The sequence below is a fragment of the Typopeltis vanoorti genome, chromosome 14 (assembly GCF_054136105.1).
Source record: "Typopeltis vanoorti isolate ZY-2024b chromosome 14, IOZ_Tvanoo_1.0, whole genome shotgun sequence".
NCBI lineage: Eukaryota > Metazoa > Arthropoda > Arachnida > Uropygi > Thelyphonidae > Typopeltis > Typopeltis vanoorti.
In genome coordinates, this window is record NC_143562.1 from 24,561,209 (window position 1) to 24,579,137 (window position 17,929).

At 33.3% G+C, this 17,929-nt stretch overlaps 1 protein-coding gene across 3 annotated transcripts in view; it reads right to left on the reverse strand.

The window, feature by feature from the left end:
- The window catches only part of LOC150099311 (suppressor of lurcher protein 1-like), a 118,105-nt gene that overhangs the window by 1,288 nt on the left and 98,888 nt on the right, over positions 1–17,929 (reverse strand). For all 3 annotated transcript variants that reach the window (XM_090403642.1, XM_090403641.1, XM_090403643.1), the window contains exons 10-14: positions 13,862–14,052; positions 10,202–10,240; positions 9,172–9,340; positions 6,613–6,812; positions 6,192–6,239 (exon numbers count right to left, since the gene is read on the reverse strand). In XM_090403642.1, coding sequence (XP_090259768.1) covers positions 6,192–6,239; positions 6,613–6,812; positions 9,172–9,340; positions 10,202–10,240; positions 13,862–14,052 — 647 coding nt within the window. The remainder of the gene's footprint in view (positions 1–6,191; positions 6,240–6,612; positions 6,813–9,171; positions 9,341–10,201; positions 10,241–13,861; positions 14,053–17,929) is intronic.

The window sequence follows — 17,929 nt, forward strand, 5'->3', positions numbered from 1 at the left end:
GCAATATCTGGCAAATATGGAGGATGTGGTAGAAGTTCCCATCCTAACTGCCTAATTTTTTCTTGAGCCATTCTTGCAGAATGTGGTTTTGCATTATCTTGTTGCAGAATTACCCCTTTTTCGATTGACAAGCGCAGGACGTTTGATTAACAATGCTTGTGATGTAGTCGCTCTAATTGTTCACAGTAGATGGCTGCTGTGATAGTCTTACCTCGTTCCATGAGTTCATAATGAATAATTCCATGAATATCCCGCCTTTTGCATTTTATTCTTATACAGCACCCATTTTTCATCACCAGTTACGACTCGTTCTAAAAAGGGGTCATTTTGTTTAGTCTGGTCAACAATGAATTGCAAATCGCCCGTCTGTGCTTTATTGTTTTTTGACAGTTCATGCGGTACCCATACACCCTGTTTAAGAACCTTGTCACTCTTATGTAAATGCTCTTGGACAGTTGGCCACGATGAATTAAGTTTCTCTACTAATTCTTGTATGGTTTGTTTTGGATCTGATTCAATAAGTCTTAAGAGCATCGTCATCTAGAGTAAAGTCTTCCAGATCGAGGACGATCAAAGAGATCAAAAAATTTTTTTCTGCAAATCTCCTAAACCATTGCTGACATTTGTTAACCTTCAGTACATCTCCATAAGTTGAGCAAATGATTTTGGTAGCCTCAGTAGCATTCTTTCCTTGGTGAAAAAAACAGCATACAATGACGTAAATGGTGCTCTTCAACTTTAAAGTCTGCCATATTAAAAAAAATAATCTTAAATAAAAAAAAAATATTTTTTAAATAGAAAACTAATGCTGATATTTAAATAAAAATCAAATTTAATAATTTGTGTTATTTAAGAAAAAACAATCAGCTAAATATGACATTAAAAATAATTGATTACTTTCCGGTCCCCCTTATACGTAGCTAACTAGACTCTCAACACCTAAATCTTGAATTAGTCTGAGACAAGCCATCTGTTTTGATGTCATAGATAAGGATAAACTGCCCTATCATCCCTTTAATTAGGTTTTTATAAAACTACATTTACTAGGTCATAACAGGCATAGAGCCTAGTACAAAAAAATAAAAAAAATTTCACATAATCTCTATCGATCTATCTTAGGGGAAAGAGGTTATTGAATGCTAGTGGGAATCGCAAACATATCAATGAATGGTTGTCTGAAGTTGAAGATATCAACAACTTCCACTTGTATTATATATATATATACAATACACATGGAAATTGCTGATATCTTAAATGAGCAGTCTAGATTTATGAGTATAATAATGATGAAATAAAAATTCCCTAAGTTTGGATATGTCTACATATCCAAACTTAGGGAATAACCAAAATGTATACATAAATTAAAGATACCAAGAAATTATATATGTACTTAGTTTAATCCTTTATCTAAGTGTAAGCAAACAAAGTTTGTGCCTGAAGTATTTTCAGGACTTCAACAAAATGTATACATAATTATAGAAAATAGTCTTGGATTAAGTTTTTAAAGATATTTAAAAACTTACAAAGAACTTGCACACAGATAAAGATAATCTGATATCCAGTTTCTACTCTTTAATTTTTCAATTTCACATGAAATGTTGGCCCACAAATGTATGATGATAAAATAAAACTAACACAAGTAAAGATTTCTTATTTATTATTTTGTGTTCATCTCAGTCAGCTACTGAGGTTGGGAATAGTACTTTCCAATTAAAAGTTTGCAAGAGTTCATACAAGTAGAGAAACAGTGTTATGAACTGCTATGGGGAAGTTAATTAAATTACCACTCCACTGAGGATTTTTTTTTATACGTTTTCTATGAACAGCTTCAGGATCTTGGTTATAGGAACACCAGGTGATAACTGAATATAAAAAATTTAGTTAAGCCTGCTTACTCTTTATAAAAGAATTCATCAGAGAAATAGAGATTATAGGCCTTAAAAGTCCTTTATCTTGTGCCCTGACCATGTGCTTTTTCATGATAGCAGGAAGTAATAAAAGTAGGCCCATCAAAACAGGAAACAAGCTGACATACAACTTCACTCCATTCCATGCCCTGTAGATGGTGTTTGCATGTTACTGGATTAAAAAAAAAAAAAAACAACAATGCAAGGGTAGAAACACTTCTATCTTTAACACTTTGAGAAATGTATTGAGGATTATATTCATGTAATCTGCTATCATGACATTATGATTATAGGAAGCTAAGTAACTTGGTCATTATGCCTAGCAGGTTAAAGAGATCTTTGATTATACAGAATGAAATAAACACAATGTCATGTTTATAACTAGAATTTTCCCTGTTCCATCTAGCAGTATCTAAGGGATTACAAAATTAGTTGTGTGTGTGGTTAAGATATGCAGCATATAGACTGGCTGTTAGAGGTCCAAATTGAAAGATACTTCTGTGGGAAGAAAATGCATTGGTAGATTAAGCCCAGCATAAGCTTCATTTATGCTATTGAAATGGTCTGAAAGAATAACTCCGTGTTTTTCAGAGTAGACCTTTATTAAAATAGATTTCAAACTATCGACACATTAAGCTGAACTGCTGCCAGGGATTAAGACTATCCACACTTGCATGCCGAATTGCTGCATAGTGAAAGAACTTGGCCGTACTATGTTAAAGACTAAATGCAACGTTTAGAAACACAAATGAAATAAAGGGTAGCCCATAAATTATGGAACATTCTGTAGAAAGGACCTGTTTTGTGAGTCAAAAGTGGAAGGCATTTACATGATGTGGTTTTTCATAACTAAAAAAAAATCAGGTGATGTTAAAAAGCTTATGCAGTTGTTTCACAAAGATAGGCCCTTTCTATGGTATGTTCCATTAGATGAGCACCCTATGTAATACTGTTGTTTCAAATGCAGCAACGTAGATGATTTGAAGTAGCAGTTTCTAATTTTCCTTTTGAATTATGAAGAAATGGGTTATTTCCACCAGAGGTTTTCAACACAAATGTAGCAAGTGATAGATATATAAAAGTATGCAAGTATTTTGACGATGATTCGAGACTCATTGTGGAAGGCCCACCCTAGAAAACACAGTATCATACCACTCCTGGAACCCGTCGACCATTTGTGCTCGCACCATTCATCAGGAAATACATCCCACAGTTTAACTACCCTCCATGCAAAGAAAACCACTGCTTACCTCTTGCTAACAACTTCCTTTCGTAACTTCCAGGGACGGCCCCTTGTCCCTGCTCCTTTCCCCCTGTTCCACCAAATGAAGACTCCCTGGTCAACACTAACTCACTCTGAACAATTTACAAGTTTCAATCATATCACCTCTCCTATCTATCAAACTCTGTAGTTCACATTTTCTCAGCCTATTTTAATAAGTAGCACTATACAGTCCTGATACTATCTGTTATTTGCATCTGCACTCTTTCCATGGTTAATTTATCCACTTCAAATCCTGGGGACCAAATTTGAGAACAATAGTACAAGTGTGGTCTGATAATGGCTTTATCACAATGGAATGACAACTCTTATCTCTGCAGGCCAGCGTCTTTCGGTATTGCAGCAATCCTCTGGGTTACCTTCATCACCTTTGTAATATGTTCCCTGAATTTTAAGTTTCTATCAAATATCACCCCAAATTTCTTGACTCCCCACTTTCTCCAGTTCTGTTAATCTAATAGTGTATGCAGCCTCCCATCGATGTGAATTTCTATTTACATTTATTAATTTAAATAGATCCTGCTCTTATCAACGAGTACATGTTGTAATGGTTTCATTAGTTGTGTGATGAATCGTAGTGCTTCCAATACGACACAACTGCGAGACATGAATGGCGATCGCCGATATCTCCAAAAGGTTCCAATGTCGAATTCGCGAGTGAAAACAATGTATGACTGTTTTCTTTCATTATCATTGAATTGTTGCTGAAAGAATTTGTTCTAGGAAGGCCAAATGATTAATAGTACTATCTCAGTGTTATGCAATGGTTTGATTCAGTGGGGGTACAGTAGCGCACTCAGGATTTAATCTTGGGGGAGAGAGAGAGTTGAGTAGACGATTTGAGAATACACACTACGCATCGCATACGACTTATGACTGAGCATCTGCAATGATCGCTAATTCATAAGTACTATAGAAATAAAATACATGACACAACATAAATTTTAATTAGGAAAATAATTTTGGAAATTTTTCTAGTGTTTTTTTCTTTTTCTTTGGGGGAATGCCCCCTCTGGGTGCGCCACTGGTGGGGGGGGGCATCCAAAGAATCTGATGATCGCAGTACATTTCGATTCGTAACAGCGATGTTGCTCTTTACTTTTCTATATACGAATTTTGTCTCTTTATTTAATGGGTTTAACCTGTATGTTTGTTTATTAAACTTAATTAACATGGGCGTTTTTTGTTGAACTATCGCCATCCCGACATCGGATCATAATGAGGGTGGGTGTAATATGAAAGATATTGTAAAATTCAAGTTAGACGAACTTATCCTAGGTTAGATAACCATCAACAATTTTGCACCTGCGCATTTAAAATTGATATTCAGTCTGTATCTTCTCCACTGCTGGACAAGGCCTCTCCCACTGTGAGAGGTTTTTGGGTCTACTTTTCCCATTCGAACTGGCATCCTTTTGGCTGGAAAGCGGATACGCTAACCACTCGGCTATCAGACAGGCGCATTTAAAATACCATCACTCTTTTGCAGAAACCCTGTATTTGCATATCCCTTTTCCCTCATCATTTTTGTCACTGTGACAAAAAAATGTACGCATCCCCCCCAAGAATGTTAAACGATTTACACAAATCCTTTCATAAATGCCCAATTTTTAGCATTTTCACTCGGTCTAGAAAATAACTTTTTGATCATATCTCGTTTATATTTATAGACAAATCAATATATCTAGAGTGGTGGTTAAGATTTTGGAGAAATTGGTAAAAATTAGAATTTAGGACTGGGTGGACAGCGATATGATACTTTATAAGGGGCAACATGGTTTTGTGAAGGGTAGGTCTTGCCCAAGTAATTTGCTTACTTTCTATAATAAAGTAACAGTGGAGTTGGATAAAGGAAATCCTTACTCAGTGATACTGCTGGACAAGATTCCATACGGAATTCTGTTGCATGAATTAGAGCAAATGGGTATGGATCCGAAGCTGGTGATTTGGATTGGAGGATGGCTGGTGGATAGATATTAAATTAAAGAGTGGTTTACGGAGGAGCTGAGTCCAGGAAAAGGCAAGTGATTAGTGGTGTACCTCAGGGCTCAGTGCTTGGTCCTCTATTGTTTAATTTGTACATCAATGATATCGGAAATATCCACTTGTTTGCTGATGGTGCAAAATTGGGAAGAGCGATAATCAATTCAAATGATGTAAATATCTTACAGAATGACTTAAATAGGCTGACAGTATGGACTGAGGTAAATGGCTGTCAGTTCAGCGTGGCTAAGTGTAAGGTGATGCACTTCGGGAGGATGACGTCGCATGCTGTTTATTATATTAATGGAATACTATATTAACGGAACTGAACTGCAAGAAGTTGTTGAGACAAGAGACTTGGGAGTTATTGTTGACAGAGCACTTAAGTTTAAAGGGCATATTGCAAAGATTGCCAAAACATCACATCAAATTACATGGTTGTTGAGGAACACACTAACAAGCAGGGATAGGGAGGTTATTGTTCCACTCTATAAAGCATTAATAAGGCCGCATTTGGACTATTGCACACAGATCGGGTCACCAGGATTTCTTGGTGATGCGGAAGTGGTGGAGAGGATTCAGAGGCAGGTTACAAAGCTGCAGGTCTGGGATGTTCCCTATGAGGATAGATCGATGATCTGTGGGCCCCAAAAACTAGCTGATAGACGTAGGAGAGGAGATATGATAGAGGTATTTAAATTGTTAAAGGGATTTTACAGGATTGATACTGATGATATTTTTAAGACCAGTGCAGGAATTGAGAGAACGAGGGGCCATTCCTGGAGATTGTGTAAGAGTGTGGTTAACAAGGGTGTTAGGACTAGATTTTTTACTTGGAGGGTTGTGAATGGGTGGAATGCTTTGCCAGAGGCGGTTGTGAATGCTTCAACTGTGAATGAATTTAAAGAGAGGTATGACAGGTGTTGTGTAAATAATGGTTAGTGTGTGAATGTCGGGTCTCCTGCGATGAGTCTTTTGACTCCATGGATTAAAATAATAATATATGTACAAGTACTTACAGGTACCAAGGCCAGACTGGGAGCGTACCCTTCTAATTGTGAAAGGATCTGTAATAAAATGAACAGTGGTTTACCAAGATAGCCATGAAGAACAAACTGCAATGTTAATAAAAAGCTTACATTCATATGCATTGTATATATAATTATAAACCACTCCCTGCCAAAATTCTCCAGAATGATCAAGTAAAGATATCAAAGAATATTCTTTATCTTAGCATAAATGTTCATTAAAAAAAGGCTGTCAGCCATCCTAGATATACTTCAGTAGTTTCATCGCAGAAATAAATGTGATAATATGTTAGCCATTTTCATCGGACACGCACACAGTTTGCTTTTTTCTTTTTTTTTCTTAGCTTTTTTGGAAGAGAGAAATTTATACTTTGCATCTCCTTTCGTGAAAAATGAATGCTATATGACTTACCTTCGTGTTTCCTGAATTGATAAAATGCTTCGAAGCCCGTTCCATCGAACCTATCATTGGATTTGAAGGTAATACGAAAAAAATCGCCATCTGATTCAATCACTTTTGGTTTGTTTACGCCGCAATGCCTAGGGATCTTGCGGTCGACGGTACGAAAATTAGAAAATTCCAAATAGTCGCTAGCAGTTTCGCTGGTACATCTGTGAGAGAGAAAAATGCATTGATTCGAAATAAACCCAATTTTAATTGCTAAATTTCTTATTTAGAATAATATACTCACGTACAATAAACAGATATTCCATTGTGAACACTAATCGCCAGTGAAAGATTGCCATAGAAATCAAGTTAAAATGACTTTTTAATGATTGCAAGAAACTGAATTAGTTTTTTTTCCCTTCTTTATTCTTTTTTTTTTTTTTTTTTTTTTTGTCAGCCACGCTTTTCGATAAGAATTCGCTATTCACTGAAGCAATTATAATAAGCAAAAAAAAGTAATTTTTTTATTGCGTCGATACGTACTGGTGATAAAAAAAATTTACTTGAATATAGTTTGACTAAATGGACTTTTTTTTTAAACAGTAATCATTGCATTCTGAAAATCACTAACGCTTTATCTGTTGCTTCTGAAATATACTATTGCTTTACAGCGCCATCTCAGTAGAATATGTTGTGATTGTAAGTTATTCGTTTATATCTTCAATTCTGATATATATTTTTTCTTTATAGCACTTTCTAGTTTTTGAAAGAACTCATATTTTTAGAATCAAACGTGTCAATACGTTGTGTGTGATAAATTGTTTTTCAATATATCATTTCGCATTAAGGGGGAAAAAAATTCCTTTAATAGCAGAGCGAAAGCAAAAACTTTAGCAGACATTTTGCTATTGAAAGTTTAAGTTTTATTCAAAGATACGAACTTGGGGAAAAAAAAAAACAAGGAATGTCGGTTTTGTAATGAAATAAAACTTTTTATTTAATGAGGTTCTGAAAGTCTGATTATTAATTTTCGAAAATTCATGGAAATTATTTATTCTGTTACGTATTATCAAGTGGAATCTTAACGATAATCATTTAAAATATTTTAAACTATTTAATCGATAATCTGGATGATTTCATGGATTGAAAATATTAAATATGACTACAATAAATAACTAAGAGATTAATTATCATCTACGAGGTGGAGCAAGAAAGAAAAGAGACCAGATAAACAAAACGTATTATTGAAACAGTGGTTTTATTATTGAAACAGTGAAGAAATAACCTATTTTTATCAAAATAGGTTATTTCTTTCATGAAACTTTTTTTTAATTTAAGATTTGAAAAGTTACGAAGCAAGATCTGACCTTTTTGCTGTGATACATACAAATCGGCCCTTCAGAACACACGCAATTTACAGACAAAAATTACTAGTTGTGGTGGTGTTGGAGGTGGGCGATAGATGGCGTTGATTCGTAGTAGAGGTAAGGTGTAGAGACAGTTGAAGATGTCCTCCCGCGATGAGTCTTCGGACTCCTTGGAGGTATCAGGAATAATAATAATAATAATAATAATAATAATAATAATAATAATAATCTGTTTTTCAACAAAAAATTGCTTCGTTAAATGCTAAATGAGGATTAATGTCATCATGAACAATCTTTTTTAGGGGACCACAACTCCTTGTACCAAAACATCTTTGTGGACTAGTTGAATACGTTTCTCCCGCTGAAATATATTCGTGACGTGTGATACTTTCATTATCGAGAATAAACAGCCAACATCGTCTTCACTGTGGAGTGTTACTTGCGTACCTTCTTAGAAGAGGCGGAATCATTGTCCATTGGAGACTTCGTCTTTTGGTTGTTGGAGTCTTATCGGAATATTCACAACTGATCATCGGTAAATGTTCCAAAAAGTCAGTCTTTTTCCAATTCATTCAAGAAGGTCAATGCAGTCTTTTTTTTTTTTTTTTTTCCCTTTTGGTAGTGTGTCAGAATCTTGGGTACTATCTCCGTGTGCACTTTCTTAATATCTAAATATTCGATTATAATGTTAAAAATTAATTCCCTAGGATCTACCCATCTATCTTTAGCATCTGACCATCATTTTAATTATTAAACTGTGATCACTGTGCATAACATTTCCAACTTCCCCCATACACGCATTCCACATGTTTACGTGATTTTGTAGATCAGATCATTGTCCATGTTTTCTCAACCAAATCAAATTAGATTAGCATAAAAATCTTTTGTACTAATCAAACAGTGGATATCAGCTGTATTTTATCATAACATTTTATCAGCTTACCGTAAGTTTTGGTGGAAATTTTGGTAGATATGATTTAAAATGTAACATTAATGTGCTCCTTTAAATTTCTAACGCACTGCCATGAGCGAGAAAATACGCAATTAGGACTAACCTTGGTACCGTTCATCTGGTTTAAACGAGAACGCGATTTTTCCAGGTCCTTCTCAAATGAATATTTCCCGTGTGAAAGATAAACTAAGCGTGTAGTCTCATTTCTTTTTTTTCCCCACACCTTGACATATTTTTTTTGGAAACAATGAAAGAAATTCTTACGGTGCAACTCCTTCGACATCGAAGTATGCAAATGTGATGTGTACTTTTTCAGTTGTCTGTCCAAAGAAGAAATAATGGCATTCTGTATCACGAGGATAGAAACCAGGCCAGTTAGGAGAGGTGAAGGTCCCATTTGGCCTTTCTGTACTGTTAAAGATGAAACTACATACTGAAAAAAAAAAGAAAAGTTTTGTACAATACATATTACATCTTATAAAACAATATTTTAAGAAGATAAAAGTTGCAGAAACAACTGTTTTAAACTATAATATATTGGTTAGGGACCACGTTATGACAGCATTGGTCTGCCATAATCTTCTTTTCTGATGCTATAAAATCTATCAACAGCATTTGGCTATTTATATGTGAAAGTCTACTAATTACGTCTTTTGCTCATAGTTTTCTTGTTTTATTACATAGGAGAAACCCAAGTTTCGGGGATAAAAATTTTGCGGCCTACATATAAAACTGGATAACCTACATTTAGTTAAAAAATCCTTCTGAATGTTCTTCACGTTCCCAAACGGGATTCGACACTCGAATGTTTCCTATCGAAGGCACCATCAATACCAACTGAACAAGGCAGCTGGTAAATATACCTTACCTTTTGAGCATCTAATTTAGAATTAAGTAGTGTACAATAAAAAAATCTGTTAGCCCTTTTACTCCCTTTTATATAGGAAGCTAGGCTTTGCCTTAGCCATCATAGGTAACTAGCCAAATGCTATTGATGAATTCTATAAGCATCAGGGGAAAAGAGTATGGCAGACAACTGCTGGTGGCTCTCAGGTGAATTTTACTTGAGTCATATTCCTGAGCAGCTCTCATTAATATAATGTGCCCAAACTTACTGTTTGAAAATTTTCTTTCTTTTTTTTTTTTTGTAAATATATATAGAAAATAAAAAAATAATTTCAGACACGTCGAACATTTTTTTTTTTTATTTTAAAATTCAAACATATTAATTAGCTATTGACTAACTGGTATTTTAATAAAAATAACAACATAAATGTAAAATTCGAAACAGTACCTGCTTGTTGGTCCTGTCTTCCTGATGAAATTCCAAAATCTGTAAGTATAAAACAAATATAAATTGCTCGTATACAAATCACGTTACTATTGATTGAAATTCGTTCGGTGCATAGTAACCATATGGATTAATTTTATTCCAATAATTACATGAATAAAATTAATAAATAACTTATTATTAGTTAATATTTTTATGGAAGCTTTAAAATTACAATAATATATTTTTTCCCCATATAAGTATATGCCCAATTACTTACTCAGAAAGAGTACCTAAATGGACAGCAAAGCACATTAATACAAAAATTCATAATTAATAATGCATTCCAGTTGTTTAGAATTACGGACGGAAAAAAATCCAAGTTTTCGAGAGAAAAACCCTTACACCTCTGAAAGACCCATTAACTTACCGTTGAAAAAGTCATTTCAAGGGTTCGAACCAATTCTAGACGGATTCGAACCCATCTCTTTCCAAACGAAGAGTGTCGATATTGATGTAAAAAAATAAACTTATGTAATCTCAGTGTATTTGATAGGCGTGCAAAAAATAAATAAATGAAATAATAATAAAGTAATAAATAAAATAAAATAAAAATAAATAAATAGAATAAAATAAAAATAATAATATGTACAAACAGGAATAACTTCGAGACAGTAATAAAATATTTGTTGTTGTTGTCATATTCCCATTTTAGAAAGATCGGGTGCGTCTATATATTCTATTCCACTGTGTCTATAGATCACATGTGTTCTTCTGGATTAAAAAAAAAATGAACTTCAGGGGAGAGAAAAAAAAAACCTTTTCCACTTCCATATGAAACCGACTAACTTGCCTTGAGCTAAAAAAAGTCTTAAGAGAAATGATGATGACACAAATCATCATCACCATTTCCTAATTTTTTTTTTTTTTTTTTTCAAACGAAGGACGAGTATCCCGAAGTTTTTACCTTTGAACTACAGTGATTTCGGATAGCATATAACATAATTCACTGTCCCAGAAATTAAACTTAGATGAACCGAAGCAATTGACACCACAATTAAGATAACCAATTTTAGCAGATACTAAATATCAAATGTTATTAGATTTCATTCGCTAGAGAGGGGTTATTCATTTGTGTTATTACGGAGTTTTCTAAATGTTATTGCAAAAATGGTCTGAATGGAGCTAATTACGATGACTTGATAATTTTTTTAGAAAAGATCAAATTTAAATATCAAATGATAATCAACCGGTAGCATCCCACTGCTGGGTAAAGGCTACTCCCAAATACAGGAGGCTTGGGTGTACTTCTCCTTGGGAGAGTGTATATTTGTATATATGCATGAGTAAAATTAGTAAGGCAATCATAAACATCCATACCCGTGGCAGGATTCGAACCCGCAGCCTATTGGTTGGAGAGTGGATATGCTAGCTAATTAGCAAATTAAAATACGTATTTGGTAAAACGCCCAACTTTCATGATATAACAAATTAAAATAAAATCCCTGCAGTTGGATGTCTAAGGACCAGAAAAATCTAATAAATGCAATACGTTTGGCGAAATGTACCTAATGAAGTGAAGTCTAGAAAGACCCGGGTTCGATCCCGTCTATGACGTGAAGAACCTTTACCAGGTTTGATTTTTTAACGATACTTGTGACATAATGATTAAAAATATATACACGTTAGCACAAGAATAATGTTTAATTTGCCAAATATTTCGGTCTGAATATTACAGACCATCTTCAGTGGCTACATAGGAAGAATTTTTAAAAAGCAAAGTGGAATACTAACAATTGATCATTCATACATAGAACGAGCCGCGTGATGTCATATCGCTAAGTATTAGAAGAGTAAACATTTTTAAAACATAATTAAAGATATTAATTCAGAAATTCATATAATGATCTTAAATAATATTAGACTAATAAAAAAAAAAAAATTTAATGTGCTATCCTGATTAAACTTTCCCAAATTTTTGATATAGATATACAGTCATTACGATTCAAGTTACGACGTTGAAGCCTCCACACTTTCTTTAAATAAACAGAAGGAACTGTTTTTATTACAGAAGGAACTTTCGACTATCAAACATCACATGAAACTAAATGGCTTCTCCGAAAAGAGTACCCAACATCTTTTCGATTCTTACAAACCAACACAGAACAACCAAGATTCAATACGTCGAGTTCCAATTCCTTACATTTCCGGGATTTCAGAACCAATTTCGAGAATTCTAAAGCAATATGATCTAACAGCCACTTATACACCTATTAACAAATTATCCAACCATTTTCCTTCATCTAAAGATAAACGCTCACCCTTGTCTCTACCTGGTGTGTATCAAGTTTCTTGCAATTGTAATCTTTCTTACTTTGGATAAACTGGACGCTCTATAGAAAAACGAATTCAAGAGCATCAGTCATCCATTCAACACAACAAACACGAGAAATCTGGATTAGCTCAGCATGGATTAGAAACAAACCAGAACATCCTTTGGTCCAAGACTCTCCTCCTACACAGATGTCACTACAAATTTGAACGTTTATTTAAAGAAAGTGTGGAGACCTTACTTCAACGTCCTAACCTGAATCGTAATGACTGTATATCTATATCAAAAATTTGGGAAAGTTTAATCAGGATAACACATTAATTTTTTTTATATCAGTCTAATGTTATTTAAGAGATCATTATATGAATTTCTGAATTAATATCTTTAATTATGTTTTAAAAATGTTTACTCTTCTAATACTTAGCGATATGACATCACGTGGCTCGTTCTATGTATGAATGATCAATTGTTCGTATTCCGCTTTGTTTTTTAAAAACTCTTCCTATGTAGCCACTGAAGATGGTGTGTAATATTCAGACCGAAATATTTGGCAAATGAAACATTATTCTTGTGCTAACGTGTATATATTTCTAACCTTTACCAGGTCTTTTCAATCAAGTGATGAGTTAGCCGATTTCATACGGGGATGGAGGGTTTTTCGTCTCTCAAAACAGACAGACCACCAGAAGAGCACATGCAATTGGCAGGCATAGGATACGGCAGGAAGAAGGTTAAACTAGCCTAGTCTGTGGGATTTAGTTTCGAACACCTGCACGGTGGAGTGTAGGTCTGCGCGTAAGCACAAATCGAGAGACCTAACAAAGTGCGAATCAAATATATGAGGATGTTACATTGATTGCATGATACGGTTTCATTCAAAACTATGTCAAAAATATTTTCTTAATTAAAAAAAAAAAAAAAAAAAAAAAAAAAAACAGAAGCAATCATTAAGTGACTTGTTTCTTGACGCAGATTACTTTGCATATAAAATGAATATTTTTTAGCATCAGCAGCTCAGGCCATCGAGCCTAATATGCTAAGGAGAAAATAAATAAATAAATCTTCTGATGACTTTTATTCCCAAAAGGAGTAGGCGAGCTTAGTTCTAGTGACCTCTGGTTTAATGAGTGTATTGTAATGACATCACATCTTAAATTGAAATTATATTTTATTTTTTAAAATTTTACATTTATATTGATTACTATAATTTCATTCATTGGCTTTTATCCTAATTTTATCATTTAATGCACCTTTAGTTTTTACTTTTTCCAGTTCATATAATAATAACAGACCAATAAATGTTTTTAAAATACACAAAAGTGACTAATTTAGTTTCTATTAATTCAACTTACTTGAAACGAATCGATAGATGGCACTGAAGCCGGTGGCAGTAGGTGATGTGTGATAGGTACGGAATTCAACTGTCATGGAAGGTCCATTGGACATGAGTTGGGCAGGAATTTTATTACCACACAGATTATCAACGCGGTCTTTAAGCCCATTTATTAAGATAAATACACTCACAGCATCTTCGCCATCGCATCTGTTAAATAAACAAACAAAAAATGAAATGTAATGAAAATTTAATATTTTTTTGTTTGGTATAAAAATTAAGTGGTGAAACTAGTTTCTGTGTTGCACGCTAGATGGCAGCTTACATATAAAGCTGGCTATACGATTAATACTGCTTTTTTTTGCTTACTTTGATAATCTTTTCTATTGAAATATGATAAATTGTTGCAACTATTTAATTAATATTTTGGTTAGATCGCGCGGCTTAACTCTTCAAGTTAGTTTGTGACAAGTTTGCAGACGATGTGATAAATAATGGAAAAACAGCAGGATAGAATAAAACACAGGAGTTATTCTTACGTTTAATCTGATACAGGCAGGTAAATTAACACCGTATAAAGGAAGTTTCAGAATTACTTTCTCGGCTACTTCAGTTAGGCGCTAATTAAGGTAGTGTAATGACACGCGTTTATTTAAACTTTGCGGGTGTTCGATGTTAACCTAACGATTACAGTCTATTGTCTCCAAAGTAAGGCTGGATCTGACTAAATCCACCTTCATTTATCACGTTTAGCGTCGAAAAGCCAGCATGGGAGCATATTAACACATAGCTTGCCGTACATTTAAAAAGAAAAAAAAGAAAAGAAAAGAGAAAATAACGACAGTTTTAATTAGACTTTTAAGGGTTCAAAAATTCTTCGAGATGTTTAATAAATATCTTAATAACATTTCTTTCAAAGGTTACCTAATTATTAATCTCAAACGCCACATAAAAACATTAAGCTTATTTTTTCATATATAAAATTAATGTATATAAAATACTCTTCTTGAAAATTTAAAAATTATTTTAATATATTCTTGAACATTTATGCTTTTTTGATCTAACTTAATACAGCAAAAAATAGAAAACAAAAAAGTATTTAAGTATATTGTGATCAGAGTTTGTGATGCTTTATATTTGTTAACATATAGGGTTATGTGGACTGTGTTGTTGGATCCTACTTCTTCTCAATCTATACTTTGGATCCGATATGTAGATATGTATATATATATATATATATGTATGTATATATATATATATATGTATATATATGTATATGTATATATATACAGATATATATATATATATATATAGTTATTACGATGTTTTTAACTAGTTGATGGGTTGCAAGTTGATTTCTAATTCTAATATAAAGAAAATTTATATTTAAAGACTGTGCCACTTATATCTGAATTAGTTCAAGAACTGAAGATAAACCAACTCTTAACTACCCTTCTCTTATATGTTGTTATTATATATACTGGCCGAGAATATTTAACTCACTTAATTTACCCGGTTTGGTTCGAATATTTTATGAACGGTGCAGTAAAAGAGATTCAGGCAAAATACAACTTTTGGTTAACGAAAACGAACATTTAATTTTAGAATCACAAATTTTACACTTAAGATCAATTCACTAAATTAGTTATTATAAACACTTCAGCCTTTCTGATAATACAATCATACAAACTCAGACAATGGTAAATCTGTTATCTCTATAATACAGTCTTCTCACAGTTCCTTAAGTTCCAAATACAACAAAAATTGCAGTAATACCTCTTCACAAATAAACACTTTTAAATTTAAACTTCAGCTAATTTCTGCAATAGTTACTGTTAGTATAGGGAAATTGTAGGATGAAACTCACACACTTCTCTGTATAGGAATATTAATGGTTGGAATAATCTTACCGATAATTTTCTTTCTTCATAAACTTACACACAAACATTTTTTATAATTGTAAACACTTTGAGCAGTATACGGCACTCATTAAAATAAATCTAAGCAATAACTAAATTAATCATGGGTCACAATACACATAAACAAACGTTGTTGCTTGAAGTACTACTGATCACTCATGAATTAAGGCAATTCACAATAATTCTTTAACTTCGAAATTTTATATGCACAGTTGTTCATTCCTCAGGCATTCAATTAATTCTTTAGACACTATAATTCTAAACACAACTATCGTTAAACTTCAACTTCACAGCCTCTATAATTCTCTAGTAACCCTGTGCTATACTTCAAGGTTCTGTATGTCCTTGAAAGGTCGGCCCTGAAATTAAATCTCAACTCAAGTATTGCTAGTCTATTTAGTAGTCACTCAGTTGTTTTCCGTAGCTATAATTGTTATTCTACAACTTATTGGCTAACTGCTTCTCGACTAGTAGACTTAAATTAGCTGCTTGAGTGACTCACCGACTCGCTATTATTACACTCTGATTCGCGAATGCCCAATGCTCCGATTCCAACCCAATGCCAATCCTCTCTCTCTCTCTGTTTCCTCTCTATTTCTATTTTCAGCGTTCCTCCTTTATATATGCATTCTTCCTGCCTAAAGTGTTCTCGTGATCTCTTTGACTAAAACTCTTTTCAATAATTATCAACATTCTCCTCACGCACTATTTCAAACTCGCGCTCGCTTACTTACATGCGTCTCCATGACAACAAAACAAAACATAATAAAATTGAGCTATTGCATAACGTTAAACTTCTACAAGTAGGAATAAATAGAGAATATTTACATTTCAATTAATGCGCAGTTAAAATATTGAATACAAATTATTATAATATTAACATAGTAATAAATAAAATAGCTTAATAATATTTAATACAGTTTTTCATTATTAATACATATATCTTTGATTTAATAATTAAATATTAGATAAAATTAAAGGTAGTTATATGAATATTAAATTATAAATAAATGAATTACATTAAATAATATTTACAAATCTAGCCTTTGTGATGGAAGATCATGTTGGATTCTGAAGCAAATAATAATTACTTAAACCTGTATATATTCAGAATCCAACAGTGTGGACTATGGACTATATTCTGATCCAAATAAATAAATATATTTTTAGAAAGCTGATTGCATGCTTGTATAGTAATAAAATTTTATAATAACATTTTACATCTTTAGAGTACTTTAATGAAAAACATATATTTACCTTTATATTTATGGACATTTCGATTTATGAAAAAAAAAACACGAAAAAAATGAACTTTATAAAACCATTATTTACAAAGGAATTGTTGAAAGCTAGCAGTTCATGAATAAAAATCCAAACTTATATACTTAATTTCTATACTTAGTTTCTATATTTAGTTTTTAAATATTATGACAATTAAAAAAAACTGGTAGATTTCAATTTTCATAGAAGTATGGAGATGAGGAACAGATTGATGCTATAATAAATTTAGTTTAATCCTTTATCCAAGTGTGAGCAAACAAAGTTTGCGCCTGAAAGTATCTTCAGGACTAGGTTAAGGTGGTACACACCAGGGCAACTCGTTGCAAAGGTGAAGCAAGCTACTAACACTCCTATCTCAGTATCTCCTATAATGCAAAACACATCTCCTTGCGGATATGTCTAATGTTATGCATTAAGGGAAGGGCCACTACCCAGACTAGTTTCGACCTTTATTGAGGTCTCTTCAGTGGGAGCCAGGCCCAAGTGGAGATATCAGGCAGAAGCATTAGCAGGTCATCTCTACCTATAGGAATTGCCAATTGGTGTGCCACCCTTTTTTAATAATTTACTCTGGATTTAGAGAAAGATGTTGAAAGTTTATTTTTCACTTGGTTAGAGTATAATAAATTTAGTTTAATCCTTTATCCAAGTGTGAGCAAACAAAGTTTGCGCCTGAAAGTATCTTCAGGACTAGGTTAAGGTGGTACACACCAGGGCAACTCGTTGCAAAGGTGAAGCAAGCTACTAACACTCCTATCTCAGTATCTCCTATAATGCAAAACACATCTCCTTGCGGATATGTCTAATGTTATGCATTAAGGGAAGGGCCACTACCCAGACTAGTTTCGACCTTTATTGAGGTCTCTTCAGTGGGAGCCAGGCCCAAG